The sequence below is a fragment of the Scaptodrosophila lebanonensis genome, unplaced genomic scaffold (genome assembly GCF_003285725.1).
Source record: "Scaptodrosophila lebanonensis strain 11010-0011.00,11010-0021.00 unplaced genomic scaffold, SlebRS2 tig00000244-arrow-arrow-pilon, whole genome shotgun sequence".
Taxonomy (NCBI): Eukaryota; Metazoa; Arthropoda; class Insecta; order Diptera; family Drosophilidae; genus Scaptodrosophila; species Scaptodrosophila lebanonensis.
In genome coordinates, this window is record NW_022060627.1 from 18,463 (window position 1) to 35,172 (window position 16,710).

At 36.9% G+C, this 16,710-nt stretch overlaps 1 protein-coding gene across 2 annotated transcripts; it reads left to right on the top strand.

Moving 5' to 3' along the window:
- Positions 1-7,110: 7,110 nt before the first annotated feature.
- Positions 7,111-15,109, top strand: LOC115630057 (flocculation protein FLO11-like). Of its 2 annotated transcripts, XR_003995985.1 has the most exons (4): positions 7,111-7,229; positions 7,356-7,959; positions 14,291-14,682; positions 14,923-15,109. XR_003995985.1 is itself a non-coding variant. In XM_030526686.1 (3 exons), exons 2-3 carry the CDS (start codon positions 7,356-7,358, stop codon positions 14,299-14,301), a joined length of 615 nt encoding a protein of 204 aa, XP_030382546.1. In that variant the 5' UTR covers positions 7,111-7,229; the 3' UTR covers positions 14,302-15,109. The 2 variants fall into 2 exon arrangements, 1 of the variants encoding a protein (XP_030382546.1); XM_030526686.1 differs by having other exon boundaries at positions 14,291-15,109.
- The last annotated feature ends 1,601 nt before the right edge of the window (positions 15,110-16,710 follow it).

Here is a 16,710-nt window from a genome sequence, read left to right on the forward strand (position 1 = left end):
ATATAATTGGGCTGCCAGTGCCAAACAAATATAAATAATATAATTAATAGTGTTCATAAATATATGCAACGACAATAATGTCAATATGCCAATGTGTTAATGTGTCGCAAATTTGCGAAATAAATACAGTTTAATAAATATTTGAATATTTCTAGCAGTGAATTATTAAATTAATTACTGCTTCTCAATTATATCGTTGAGTCTGTTCTGACTTAAATTGTTTAATTAATATTTTTCCATTGTTAAATTGTGTGTGTGTGTGTATGTGTGTGTCGAGCCGGCTGTCCTGCCGGTCTGCATGCATACACACACTCATACATACATGCATATATATAAATATAATAATGCGCATACATATTAGCTGAAATAAATCAAAATTAAATCAATTATACTTACCATCTGCCATAGCTAAAGAATTTTAATAAATAAAATAGGGAATTTTGTTCATTTAAATAAATTAATAATACATATGTATATAAAAAATCATATACATATACATACACTGAAATTGGCATTGGCTTGGCTGGCGTTGGCAACAAGGGCGACAGCGTCATTTATATAGCGTCCGTTAATATACTTTCCTTCACTCTGTCCTTTATCACTTTGTCGCGTGTCCGTTGTCCGCTTATTTTTCTCTGATATTTACATTATATTTACCCACTGTATGTTTACAATGCAGTGAACTGTCTGTCTAAAATCCATTTAAATGTTTTGAAATATAATTGGTCAGAGTCATGATTACTAATGCTGCAACATGTGTTTGTGTTGTAGTGGTCTTGACTCTTACGGATAGGAATACAACATGCATGCGGTTATCCGCACTTATGCACCCTTCCCCCCCCCCTCCCCCCTACCACACTCCTAAAAACCTATATAAAAACCTCCTAACTGAGAAATTCCCAGTATAAACAATAGAACTCTTTTAGAGTCACCCTTCCATCTGAAATAAATCCTGTGCTGCCAAATGCTAACCTGCTGTTGCTCCTAGCCCATGTGAGGTATAGAACACTAGCGGATAGCATTTTTTAAAATAACTAACAATTCCTTTGAGAAACTCTGGCCTACGGGACAGAGTTTCTCATAGAGATAGCTCCTCCCTTCCGCCTTATTTCCCTTACACTAATACATTATTACCACTTGTGTACTTTGGTCTTAAAAGGCTGAAATATGCAAGTTAGTCGTATTAAACAAAGGACTAAGTCCTAGTGAAAAATGAAATAATCTAAATGAATACTGTAATAAGCCAACTGAATTACTGAAATAAATAACATTGATGCCTAAAAAACACAACTGACTACATTAAATATTTACTTTGAATATACTTACGTCCAACTCTGAACACAATCAGTTGCAAAACTAGCAACTATTAACACTCAGTGATTGCTGGCCATTGCCTAATCTCAACCTATCTGAAATAAATCATAATGAGAGGCCTAGAGCCACATTCCTATGCCACTAACCCAATCAAAATAACCAGTGACACCCAAAAATTTACCCTACCTGAAATAAGCATTAAAATAAAAATAGTTAGACCAAGGAAGCCATACTAAAACACTGCTCTGCTGCCCAAGCATCAGTGCGGCGGTATGGCTGATCTGGCCTCTAGCCTTCCCAGTGCTGCCTGAAATACTCACGTGCTGACCCGATGCACTCCAAAACCTGATCCTAACACCAGGCTTTTGGGGAAGAAGTGGGTCTCATGTTACTAAACCCGTGATTGTTCTCCTGCAACCGACGGATAAAGCTCAAGCTAAGAGTTACATGCCGCGATAACCATCCGAATGGGCACCCGAAACCAAGAAAAAAAAAAAATTGTCTACGTTGTTCTGTCTCGTGTGGAGTGCCGGTGTATACCACGGCAACACTACATCAGTAATTTAAATTCTGATAAACTTTGTATACTTATACGCCGAATTATTGTGGATTAGATTCGCCGACTGCATGGTAACTGTGCACATCATGTCTCAGTCGCGAACTTGTCCAACAATTATTTTGTATTTATTACAGAACTTCGATTTTGCCAGTATGTTTTTTCCCTATCTTAAACTTCTGTCGCCTGATCTTGTCTGCTGGCCAGTTTGGTTCTGTGCGGCATGTATTTGTATAAAAATTTGTTATGTTACCTACATTTTAGTATGTTTAACATAACATTGTTAAACTTCCTATAGTCAATTGAGCAACCTGCAATCCTTGATTATTTAATTTTATTATTCATACCAAAATTATTTACCTTGCATCTAAATTTCACTAAATCACATAGTATGCTTCGAAAAATTTCTTTTCATAGCCTTGTACTATGTCTTCGATTCATGTTGCTCCTTGATCTAATGGAGGTTTTTCGTGCTTGGAGGGACCCAGACCCGTGTATGGTGTGAATTTTTTACTCTATACAGTTGGATTCTGGGCCCTTCTTCGCCCCTCTACCATCTATGGGCGTTTATGCCGACTGGTGCTCTGATATGCTGCCTCGAGCAGCGATATAAATGAGCGCTTCTTGGCCATGGTCGCTCAAAACTCTTCTATTTCCTGGGTCTATAATTCTTCTTTATCACTATGAATAACCTATATACTCTCTTTTCTTTATCTATTCTTTATAATATTTTTCTCTTTTTGTCAAAGAGTAACCTATCAGTATGAGCGAAGTGTTTTAAGCCCCGCTCTAATAAATTAATTCTGCTCAATTTGAGTGTGTCTTTCGAGCTTTATGTTAATGAGCTTTATTTTTAACGGCAGTTTTCCACTGGTACACCCAGAATCCAGTTTTAATAGCCTATGTTTTCTGTCTCAACCCTCAGTCGGGTTATTCATACTAGACACGAATGTGCTTTTCGCTGCGCTTAAACAAATTTTTATAATCTCAATTAAAGAAAATCTTAACAGAAAGTACTCTGTCGTATTGCTTCTATAGTGCCGTGTTTTTTTCTCCAAGTGTCCTTGCGCGCCTGGTGTCATCCTGTTGCTGTGGGGGCCGTGTCTCCTGTTTGGTCGCGGCGGCTGGAGGTGTCAGCTAGCTCAGCTGCTTGTCCATGCTACTGGTCGCTTAGGTTGGCCACGTGTCCCTCTTCAGCGGTGTCACACCTGGCGTCTGCGGGACTGCCTGGTTTTGTGCGGGTGTGCGGTTGCTACACTGACCCACACCTCTCCAGTTAATTTGGTAACGTGCCTTTCTTCTCTACTAACCAAATACTAATTATTCCGACTTCTCAGCCTTGAAATAACTTTCGCTGCGTATTACCTGTGATGATATACTGCGCTCTTCACCATGGATCTGTCTGCCGCTATGTGTCCCCACACCAATTTTTGGATTCATATCGAATGATGGCTAAATGGCCATTACTCATGCTGCTTCTGGACGCAACGTGTGACCCAGATTGTACACATTACTGTCATCTCGTCTGCAGTTTGGAAATCATCTTGGTGACCTGTTCCAATCACCTATTTTGTTATATGGCAGGGCTGCTGTCTTCCTGTTGGATGTTGCTGCAACGCGGGACAAATATAGATTTATTGCGGATATATTTATCCCAACGATACTTCTCAAACGCCTTGATGCAGGAAATTCGGACCCAACCTCGCTACAAATAGACAAACATTTATACAGTAAATATTACAAATTACTTAAATCAATCATCCATAACCATACACAACATTCATAACTGCATTTAAATACCGCAATACATAATAACTAATTCATTTTTCATACAAGTATATCATCGGCTATATAACCTTTTTATTTTCACCACATAATCAAAACATAAACAAAATATATTGGCTTTTAAATTCACATACAAATTAATTCACCTAATTTTTAATCTTATCACAATAATCATCTGCCTGGAGCCCGGATCTCTCATCCCTGCAACCAATGTTCGCAAAATTATGGACACACGCGACCTCGGAAGGGACGCCCATACTCCTTACACTTGGTGTTACATCCTCCTCCATTAATTCCTGACGTTCGCAAATTTATTAACGCATCATGGTCTGGACAATTCGTCGACATTTCTGCTTCTCGTTAGTTAAAAAAAAAAAACCTACAAAGTAAATATTAATTTGCTTATAAATTACTTACACTATTTTACATACTATAATTAATATCATATTACCTTATACAACTTTACATTTAAACTCATACATTTATACAATCAAAACGCATATTTACAAAATCTCATCACGTAATAGAAACACACATTTACACAACTCATCACATTTACACAATGCATCACTTCATAAAATACAAACCACAATAACTAACTTAAACCAACACTCTGTAATTGATAAACCAGTCACACATTTAATAACTATTTATATCTCCCGCTAAAACCTACAAAGCAAACATAAATTTGCTCATAAATTATTTACATTAATACACATACCATAATTAATACTATATTATTTCACACAATTCTACAATTTAAAATTTATACACCTAATTAAATCGTATACTTACATAACTTCATAGAAACACACATTTACACAACTCATCACATTTACACAATGCATCACTTCATGAAATACAAACCACAATAACTAACTTAAACCAACACCCTGTAATTGATAAACCAGTCACACATTTAATAACTATTTATATCTCCTGCTAAAACCTACAAAGCAAACATAAATTTGCTTATAAATTATTTACATTAATACACATACCATAATTAATACTATATTATTTCACACAATTCTACAATTTAAAATTTATACACCTAATTAAATCGTATATTTACATAACTTCATCACTCAATGGAAACGCATATTTACACAAGTCCACATTTTATAAATTTGAAACCACAAAAAATTAACTTAAAACAAAACACACTATAATTTACAAACTAGTCACCAATTTAATTACTTATTTACATTCCCCGAAAAAATTTACAAAGCAATTATAATTTTGCCTATAAAATCTACATACTATAATAAACACTATATCATCTCCACACAACTTCACAATTAATTACATGCATCTAATCAAAACACACATTAAATAAAATTCCATCATCGAATAATAAATTACACACACTTAACGAAATCACACATCTACACATTTCTTCATTTCATAAATTTAAATACCACAATAACTAACTCATAATAATCGCATTTCATTTAATAAACTTGTCAAGCCAATATAATAATAATAATCTTTAGTTCCATAATTCATTATAACAATAGCCCATAATACCATAAAACAAGCCTTATAAATATTATAAAAATACAACAAAATTCCTTAATAACGCACATCATAAATCAATCATTAATCCATAAATTTTTCAAACCACTTAAAGTAAACAATAATATAAATAATTCATTTATACGCACATCATTTTGTTAATCCTGTCGCACTGGGTCCTGGACTCCTACCCTACACACACATCATTCCGTCTACACACACTTCTCTGCACACATTGCTACACTCATGCCGATTCACACCTTATAATATACTCATCATCAAACAGCACACTCTACCACAAATCACACATCTCTATTGTTTCTTTGGATTTATCCTCGATATAACTAAACACTAATTAGTTCTTCATTTTACTTCCCAAACTTTAATAATGGACTAACTGGCGGCTTCTCACAAGATCGTTTCTATTGGCACAATCATCCCCGGACTTGGACATCATTCAGCCTCGGAACTTCTGCAGCACTAACTTAGAATCTACTTTAATTTATAAACATTGTTCCATTGTCATAGTCTATAAGCCCACATTTATTGTTACTAGCAACGTATACATACATATTATTTTGTTAAACTTACACCTCACACTTAAAAAAAGCCTGAGCCTACACGCATTTCAAAATATTGTCTTATATAATTTTCAAAATGAAACAATTTAATTTTTTCATTTCAATGTAATAGCTTTTATTTTTTACTTTATAAACTACATTTACTATTCTTAAGTCCAAAAATTTTGTCTTATATATTTTGTTAAAATTCTTTAAAAATATCACATTTACTTATCACACTAAATTTAAATATTGCACATCATATCACACAAAGTTAATTATTTTTTATATACCTTTTATACCACTATATGTACAACATTCACAATTTAACTTGCATTTGCTTATCACATTATATTGCACACCATATCACATAAACTTAATTATATATATACTATATTATACTACTATTGCACAACATTCATAAATCTAACATGTACTGCTTATCACATAGTAATCATATATTGCACACTGTATCATTTAAATTTAACTACATTTATACTATACTATTATGCAACTATGTACAACACTCACAAATTTAACCTACCATTTGGTGCCCCCAAGAGGGAAGGGGTACCTAATCATCACTGCTTCGGATTCTCCCCGCATTCCCTCCACTCTTTTAAAAGGGAAGGATTAAGACAAATTTAAATGTCGCTGCCTCCTATCACTGCACACTCTTGGCTGAAATTGGGATTAGTATTTAATTTTAGATTAAGTTTGTTGTACCCATTTCTCGGCCTTGTGCGCCATAATAAACGATATAAAAAAAAAAAAGCTGCGCTTAAACAAATTTTTATAATCTCAATTAAAGAAAATCTTAACAGAAAGTACTCTGTCGTATTGCTTCTATAGTGCCGTGTTTTTTTCTCCAAGTGTCCTTGCGCGCCTGGTGTCATCCTGTTGCTGTGGGGGCCGTGTCTCCTGTTTGGTCGCGGCGGCTGGAGGTGTCAGCTAGCTCAGCTGCTTGTCCATGCTGCTGGTCGCTTAGGCTGGCCACGTGTCCCTTTTCAACAGTATTACACTAGTGTTGGTAGGATTGCATGGGTGTGAGTGCGTGCCTATACTGTCATTACGTGTTTTCGATTTGACCTTGATTTGTCTTGACCTATTGTGTCTTGACCTTCATCTATCTTGACCTTCATTTGTCTCATTAATTTTTCATTCTTATTTATTTTCATTCTTATTTATTTTCATTCTTATTCATTAATTTTTATTTATTTTTCAAATTTTTCACAGCTTTTCCACAGCTTTGACAAAAATTTTTTTTGACTTTCTGTCTGATCTTGTGCATTGGCTGCCCGTGCGTTTGAACTTTCCCCTGCCTGGTTATTCTGGCCGTGTCGATTTTCTGGCTGCTGCAGTGCGTGGGATGCTGGATTTGTTTCTCCTTTGTGGGTCAGGTCTGGTAAGTTCGCGCTGTTTGTGGCCATACTTCTGCACGTGCTTGGGCCCGGTGGTGGATTTTCTTCTTGTGTGGTGTGGCCCTTAGCATTAAGGTTAGTACTACAGTGTCATCCTTGTTTTTGCAAATTTAATTATCCGATGAATAACTCGACTCTAAGCTTTGACCATTAAATAAATTTCTTCTATACTAATCTCCATACTTTTTCCTTTTTCTAAAGATGAATCAAGATAGATCCAAGTTAACGGCGGCTAAGCCTAAAAGAAGTCCAAAGGGGCCTCCCTTGGTTACTTCTAATGTCCTCTTGTGTGCCGGAAGTTCCAAGCCCACTTCACTTTCACCATCTCCAAAGAAGGACACTAGTAAACATGAACCTTCTAGTTCTACTCCAAAGAAGGTTTTTCACCCAGTTATTAATTCCACAACCGTGGTTCGGCGTTCAGGTGATCTCCATATTCCCGTCAAGCCCTATAATCCATCTGTGGAGGAGGCGGCAAACCTGGGTAGCAACACGGCATCGATTTATAAGCGTGCCAATGCACCCCATACTTCGCCAAAAACACGACGCGTCCGTTCCAGTGCTGCTGTGCGACGTACCTCTGCCTCGGCAAGGGCCGCTCAGCACGACACTCAAAGGCGCGATGCCCAGGATCAAACCAGGCCAGACCTCATTGAATTGGAAAGTGACGAGGGAGACCTTGACAGTGACTCGTCCCATATGGAAGGCTCGAGTGCTCCTCCTACTACACCACCAAACCAGCATACTTCTATACAAAATGAAGTTGCGGAGCCTACTCCCTCACAGTCCGACTTGGAGAACCAGGGTAAGCCAAATTTTGCTCTTATTTTCTCTGGAAAGCCCCCACCCATTCAGGTAGAATGCGATGATGCCTCAATATTGCTCACTTCCTTATCAAATGTGGTATTGCCGACCATGTTTCTTTTAAAAATGGGCACTTTGGGCAATGTTTGGGTGCACTCCAAGGCTCCTGACGAATACAGGAAAATTATTCATTTTCTTGATGCTAATGATTTTCGGTATCACACCCATCAGCCAAAAGAACTCAGGCCCCTTCGTGTGTACGTCAGAGGCTTACCGCGTGCTACCCCTCCTAAACATATAATTGACTCGTTAACTGATCAGGGTTTTGATATAGTGAGTGTTCACAACCCTACCTTTGTTGACAAACGCAAACCTGATCAGGCTGTGAAATTCTCTCCAAATGCAGTTTTTTGTTAATCTCCTTAACACTCCCAAAAACGAGAGAATTTTCCAAATCAAGAACATTGGTAACTATATTGTCCGTGTTGAGGCAACAAACAAAAATCTTGATATACCGCAGTGTAAGCGATGTCAACGCTTTGAACACACCGCAAAATTTTGCAAACATAATCCCAAGTGTGTTAAATGTGGGAATGACCACTTGTCAGCCACCTGCACAAAACACATTGATACACTTCCCACATGTGCTAATTGCAATGGCTCTCATACAGCCAATTATTCTGGTTGCCCTATTTTAGCGGCACTAAAAGCCAGACGTAACAAATTCCATCAGCTTCCGGCTCGAACTCGTGCACTGCAACTTGCATCAGCTCCACTTAGACAGGCCGATTTTCCTCCTCCGCCCAATCCATCAAAGGCCAGGCAAAATATTGAAACAGCAGATGGATCTTTCAATACGGAATTTACTAATTTCGTTAAAAAAAACCCTACTCCACCAGCAGAAGGCAGCCTTAAAAAGCCGGTAGCGCAGCCTACAACATATGCCGACATGGTACGCTCCCTTAGTACCAAACATATTCTTGCGGATATTCCGTCCCAATGGCAAGGGGAAAAAATTCCAAGAATACTGGGAAAAACTGCAAATATCCCTTCAACTTCACAAACGGTACGCTCTCAGCAAATCCCCACAGTCCTCAAACCAGAGAGACGGTCTCCCAAACCGAGTCTCCTACTACAAACTTCTTAAATCTTCCTGAAAAAGAATTCAGAACTTACGTTTCGAACAGCTTTTGATTACATGCAGTATCAAATTACCTGCTTTCAAAATCAGCTAAAGGCCTCCTTTGCCAGGATGGAGCAGCTGGTTCTCTCGCTTTCCAATCACAATGAATAACACAATCAGATTGTCAATTTGGAATTCAAACGGCATTCCGCCGCAAGTTCCACGATATTGAACTTTTTCTTATAAGCAACAATATTGACATTATGTTAATTTCGGAGATTAAACTCTCCTCCTAACATTACAACTTCGATTCCTGGCTATGATCTTCTTTTCGCTTTTAACCAAAATACTCGGTCTGCTGCTGGTGGTTCGGCTATCATTATTCTCTAATAAAATTCCTTATCAGCCTCTCCCTCCAATTTCGGAAGAGCACTTCTCACATTTGCCGCATTGTAATAAATACTTACATCGGTTTTATCACTATTGCCTCCTGCTATTGGCCACCTAATCAATTGGTTTCACATTTGTTTTTCTCAACACTTTTTAACCAACTTGGCGACAAATTTTTCATTGGAGGCGACTGGAACTGCCAAACACCGATTGTGGGGCAACTTTCGAAGCTGCCCGCGCGGCTCATGCTTTAGCTGACATTATTCTATCTTCTGAAAGATTAAATATTCTTTCTACAGCCGAGCCCACTCATTTTCCACGTAGTGGCGCTACACCGTCTGTATTGGATTTTGCTGTAACTCGAGATATTCCACATTCCTTAATGAGCATCAGTAGGCACTTTGATTTAACAAGTGATCACCTCCCACTCATCGCCACTTTAAAATTTGGATTAGTCATCAATATCTCTCCCCCCAGATACTGATCTAACTGCAAACTCGAAACTTTTCACAAAAAATACCAATGTTAAAAACTTCAAAACTCTTCTCAATAATTGTATCCATTTAAATATGGACATCAATACAATTAATGATATAGAGGATGCAATTAACATTTTTACAGCAAAAATTCGTTCTTGTGCCATCGCAGCCACACCGACTTATAGCCCGTTCCCTTCTCATCAAATATTTTATCGGCCTCCTTTAAAAGCCGAAGCCCTCGAGCTGGCTCGCCTAAAACGTCAATTGAGAAAACTTTATACTCGCTCTCGATCTCCAGTTCACAAATCGGATTGGCTATTTGTTTCACGCATACTTTCCAACTTCCTTAGACGAATTCGAGCGGATCACTTTAATTTTATTTTACAAAACGCCGATCCGTCCAAAAAAGGTGGTTTTAACCTGTGGCGCGCCACTAAACACCTTAAAACACAGCCTCATATGGTCGCTCCTATTAAGGATGCCGCTGGCAATTGGTGCACTGCGCCCTTGGAAGTTGCCGAGGCTTTTGCTAACGAATTGGAAGCTCGCTTCACTCCACTAGATTTTGCCTCTAGTGCGCAAACAGAACATGTATTAAATACAATCGATGATAACTCTGCTGTAACTGCATCACCCGTTCCCATCCGTCATGTCAGTCCGTCTGAATTAACAAATCACATAGCAAGTTTAAAGATCAAAAAAGCCCCCGGCTTAGATAATATTACTAACCAAATTTTACGTTGCCTGCCTCAAAGGGCTATCATGTTTTTAGTTAAACTCTTTAACGTTATGCTGAGGCTGCGATATTTTCCATCATGCTGGAAATGCGCAGCTGTTACCATGATACCCAAGTCTGGTCGTTCCCTAAGTCAATTAAAAGACTATAGACCTATTAGTTTACTACCCGCTCTTTCCAAACTATTCGAAATTGTCATGTCCGTCCGATTATACGATATTCTTGATTTTAGTAATACTATACCTGATCACCAGTTTGGCTTCCGTAAGGAGCATAGTACTATCCAGCAAGTACATCGCATTGTGAATCATGTTCATTGTACTTTTGACCGTTACCAATATACCTCGGCTGTTTTTCTTGATATTGAACAGGCATTCGATCGTGTGTGGCATAGCGGCCTTCTATTTAAACTAAAAGCGATATTGCCCCAATCATTATACGAGCTTTTCGTTTCCTATTTATCAAATCGCTCCTTCTGTGTTAAAGAGAGGGGTAGCTTTTCATCTGTACGTCAAATTCGAGCCGGTGTCCCGCAGGGAAGCATCCTCGCACCTACCCTCTATAATGTCTTTGTTAGTGACATGCCAACTCCGCAACTTCCTAGACTTTGTCGTAGTAGATCACTCATTGCCACATATGCGGATGATACTGCAATATTATTCAGCGACGCTAATGCTTCTGTATGCGTCAGTCTAATGAATAATTTCCTCGTCACCTTTTCCAACTGGGCAAGGATCTTGGAATATCAAGATAAACTGTAGGAAATCATCCCACATGCACTTTACATGGCGGAATCTCCGTATGTCCGACGTAAGATTAGATAATGTAGTCATACCATTGAAATCATCAGTCGTATATCTGGGCTTAAAACTAGATAGAAAACTATTATGGAACAGTCATATTGGTACTATTAGATCGTCACTTATAACTAAAGTACGTAAATATAATTGGCTTCTAAACTCACGTTCTCGCCTCAGCATTCGAAATAAATTGCTTATTTATAATCAGATTATTGCGCCATCATACAAATATGGAATTGAACTATGGGGCTGTGCCGCAGATGTTCATATTAGAAAAATTCAAACTATACAAAATTCTACTTTACGTCGCTGTACAAACGCTACTCCATTCGTGAGAAACTCCGATATTCATAATGCTTTTAACATTGCTACGGTTTGGGATCAAATTAATCTCCATGCGAGCAGATATAAGGAAAAAATTCGTACGCATGAAAATGTCCTCGTTCGGGGATTACTTTCTTTAGCACCTGGTAATGGTCCACCAAATCGCTATCGACCTAAGAATTTATCAGACAGAGTCCCTCCACCCAATGTTTTCCAATAAATTCTCTATATCAGTCATTTCCTATTATATTTATACTCTTATTATGCATTAAGCATACATATATGGTATAATTACATCTATACGTTTATTTAATTACATGAAATTTTATAATTTCATTTTTCTACACTTTCGGTGTATAAATCTGATAATACTTTCTTATTATTTTTCATAGTTACTTTCATCACAATTAATATATTATACTTTACTTATCTGTCCACCTGACCACTACTAAAACTAAACAGCCACTACATAAAGTAGGCTATTCTTAGTAGTATACATGCTGCACTGCAATACTGCGCTCAATGGGTTCTGCATACGTACTACACACACATCTTTACATTACGCATACGAAGCACTTTTCTGATATACACGCCTTAGAGCTTTTAACATATGTTTGCTTTATTATTCACACTGCGTATATGAGGCGCATTACTGACCTATCCCACTTTTCTAGCTTCAATTCACGCTCGCCTAGGTCATTCACCTATTTACACGCTTGCTGGAACTCTTATACTAAAATGCTCTCCGTTTATTCTCTCACGAGTGTCTTATTTCTGTCTCCCTTATTTAAAGTATTGTCGTTCTTTTCACACGCCTACAAGTCAGAGCTTTCATTTCCCCTTTTTTCATCGCGGGCAACTTTTTATTGTAATATTTTTATTGCAACTCTCTGCAGCTACTAAATAAATTATACAAATACAACTCTAATTAATTAATTTTTTCATCTCATGTAGTATTTCCTTTATCTACTCGATTTTTTCTACATCTAAAGTAAACTCAGAATTTTTCAAATTTACCGCCAACCTTCTTCTTCGCTCTGAAATACGGCGTGTTGACATTCTTTTCGCTCCTATGTTCTTACGCATTGTCTAACGTTGTTCTGTCTCGTGTGGAGTGCCGGTGTATACCACGGCAACACTACATCAGTAATTTAAATTCTGATAAACTTTATACACTTATACGCTGAATTATTGTGGATTAGATTCGCCGACTGCATGGTAACTGTGCACATCATGTCTCAGTCGCGAACTTGTCCAACAATTATTTTGTATTTATTACAGAACTTCGATTTTGCCAGTATGTTTTTTCCCTATCTTAAACTTCTGTCGCCTGATCTTGTCTGCTGGCCAGTTTGGTTCTGTGCGGCATGTATTTGTATAAAAATTTGTTATGTTACCTACATTTTAGTATGTTTAACATAACATTGTTAAACTTCCTATGGTCAATTGAGCAACCTGCAATCCTTGATTATTTAATTTTATTATTCATACCAAAATTATTTACCTTGCATCTAAATTTCACTAAATCACATAGTATGCTTCGAAAAATTTCTTTTCATAGCCTTGTACTATGTCTTCGATTCATGTTGCTCCTTGATCTAATGGAGGTTTTTCGTGCTTGGAGGGACCCAGACCCGTGTATGGTGTGAATTTTTTACTCTATACAGCTGGATTCTGGGCCCTTCTTCGCCCCTCTACCATCTATGGGCGGTTATGCCGACTGGTGCTCTGATATGCTGCCTCGAGCAGCGATATAAATGAGCGCTTCTTGGCCATGGTCGCTCAAAACTCTTCTATTTCCTGGGTCTATAATTCTTCTTTATCACTATGAATAACCTATATACTCTCTTTTCTTTATCTATTCTTTATAATATTATTCTCTTTTTGTCAAAGAGTAACCTATCAGTATGAGCGAAGTGTTTTAAGCCCCGCTCTAATAAATTAATTCTGCTCAATTTGAGTGTGTCTTTCGAGCTTTATGTTAATGAGCTTTATTTTTAACGGCAGTTTTCCACTGGTACACCCAGAATCCAGTTTTAATAGCCTATGTTTTCTGTCTCAACCCTCAGTCGGGTTATTCATACTAGACACGAATGTGCTTTTCGCTGCGCTTAAACAAATTTTTATAATCTCAATTAAAGAAAATCTTAACAGAAAGTACTCTGTCGTATTGCTTTATAGTGCCGTGTTTTCTTCTCCAAGTGTCCTTGCGCGCCTGGTGTCATCCTGTTGCTGTGGGGGCCGTGTCTCCTGTTTGGTCGCGGCGGCTGGAGGTGTCAGCTAGCTCAGCTGCTTGTCCATGCTACTGGTCGCTTAGGTTGGCCACGTGTCCCTCTTCAGCGGTGTCACACCTGGCGTCTGCGGGACTGCCTGGTTTTGTGCGGGTGTGCGGTTGCTACACTGACCCACACCTCTCCAGTTAATTTGGTAACGTGCCTTTCTTCTCTACTAACCAAATACTAATTATTCCGACTTCTCAGCCTTGAAATAACTTTCGCTGCGTATTACCTGTGATGATATACTGCGCTCTTCACCATGGATCTGTCTGCCGCTATGTGTCCCCACACCAATTTTGGATTTATATCGAATGATGGCTAAATGGCCATTACTCATGCTGCTTCTGGACGCAACGTGTGACCCAGATTGTACACATTACTGTCATCTCGTCTGCAGTTTGGAAATCATCTTGGTGACCTGTTCCAATCACCTATTTTGTTATATGGCAGGGCTGCTGTCTTCCTGTTGGATGTTGCTGCAACGCGGGACAAATATTGATTTATTGCGGATATATTTATCCCAACGATACTTCTCAAACGCCTTGATGCAGGAAATTCGGACCCAACCTCGCTACAAATAGACAAACATTCATACAGTAAATATTACAAATTACTTAAATCAATCATCCATAACCATACACAACATTCATAACTGCATTTAAATACCGCAATACATAATAACTAATTCATTTTTCATACAAGTATATCATCGGCTATATAACCTTTTTATTTTCACCACATAATCAAAATATAAACAAAATATATTGGCTTTTAAATTCACATACAAATTAATTCACCTAATTTTTAATCTTATCACAATAATCATCTGCCTGGAGCCCGGATCTCTCATCCCTGTAACCAATGTTCGCAAAATTATGGACACACGCGACCTCGGAAGGGACGCCCATACTCCTTACGCTTGGTGTTACATCCTCCTCCATTAATTCCTGACGTTCGCAAATTTATTAATGCATCATGGTCCGGACAATTCGTCGACATTTCTGCTTCTCGTTAGTTAAAAAAAAAAAACCTACAAAGTAAATATTAATTTGCTTATAAATTACTTACACTATATTACATACTATAACTAATATCATATTACCTTATACAACTTTACATTTAAACTCATACATTTATACAATCAAAACGCATATTTACAAAATCTCATCACGTAATAGAAACACACATTTACACAACTCATCACATTTACACAATGCATCACTTTATAAAATACAAACCACAATAACTAACTTAAACCAACACTCTGTAATTGATAAACCAGTCACACATTTAATAACTATTTATATCTCCCGCTAAAACCTACAAAGCAAATATAAATTTGCTTATAAATTATTTACATTAATACACATACCATAATTAATACTATATTATTTCACACAATTCTACAATTTAAAATTTATACACCTAATTAAATCGTATATTTACATAACTTCATAGAAACACACATTTACACAACTCATCACATTTACACAATGCATCACTTCATAAAATACAAACCACAATAACTAACTTAAATCACCACTCTGTAATTGATAAACCAGTCACACATTTAATAACTATTTATATCTCCCGCTAAAACCTACAAAGCAAACATAAATTTGCTTATAAATTATTTACATTAATACACATACCATAATTAATACTATATTATTTCACACAATTCTACAATTTAAAATTTATACACCTAATTAAATCGTATATTTACATAACTTCATCACTCAATGGAAACGCATATTCACACAAGTCCACATTTTATAAATTTGAAACCACAAATAATTAACTTAAAACAAAACACACTATAATTTACAAACTAGTCACCAATTTAATTACTTATTTACATTCCCCGCAAAAATTTACAAAGCAATCATAATTTTGCCTATAAAATCTACATACTATAACAAACACTATATCATTTCCACACAACTTCACAATTAATTACATGTATCTAATCAAAACACACATTAAATAAAATTCCATCATCGAATAATTAATTACACACACTTAACGAAATCACACATCTACACAATTCTTCATTTCATAAATTAAAAGCCACAATAACTAACTCAAAATAATCACATTTCACTTAATAAACTGTCAAGCCAATATAATAACAATAATCTATAGTTGCATAATTCATTATATCAAATAGCCCATAACATCATAAAACAAGCCTTATAAATATTATAAAATTACAACAAAAATTCCTAATAACGCACATCATAAATCAATCATTAATCCATAAATTTTTCAAACCACATAAAGTAAACAATAATATAAATAATTCATTTATACGCACATTATTCTTCAATCCTGTCGTACTGGGTCCTGGACTCCTACCCTACACACACATCATTCCGTCTACACACACTTCTCTGCACACATTGCTACACTCATGCCGATTCACACCTTATAATATACTCATCATCAAACAGCACACTCTACCATAAATCACACATCTTTATTGTTTCTTCAGGATTTATCCTCCATATAACTAAAACACTAATTAGTTCTTCATTTTACTTCCCAAACTTTAATAATGGACTAACCTGGCGGCTTCTCACAAGATCGTTTACTTTGGCACAATCATCCCCGGACTTGGACAT

Excerpts from the sequence above, each read along its gene's own strand:
- LOC115630057 (XM_030526686.1), top strand. The coding sequence starts at position 7,356 with ATGAATCAAGATAGATCCAAGTTAACGGCGGCTAAGCCTAAAAGAAGT.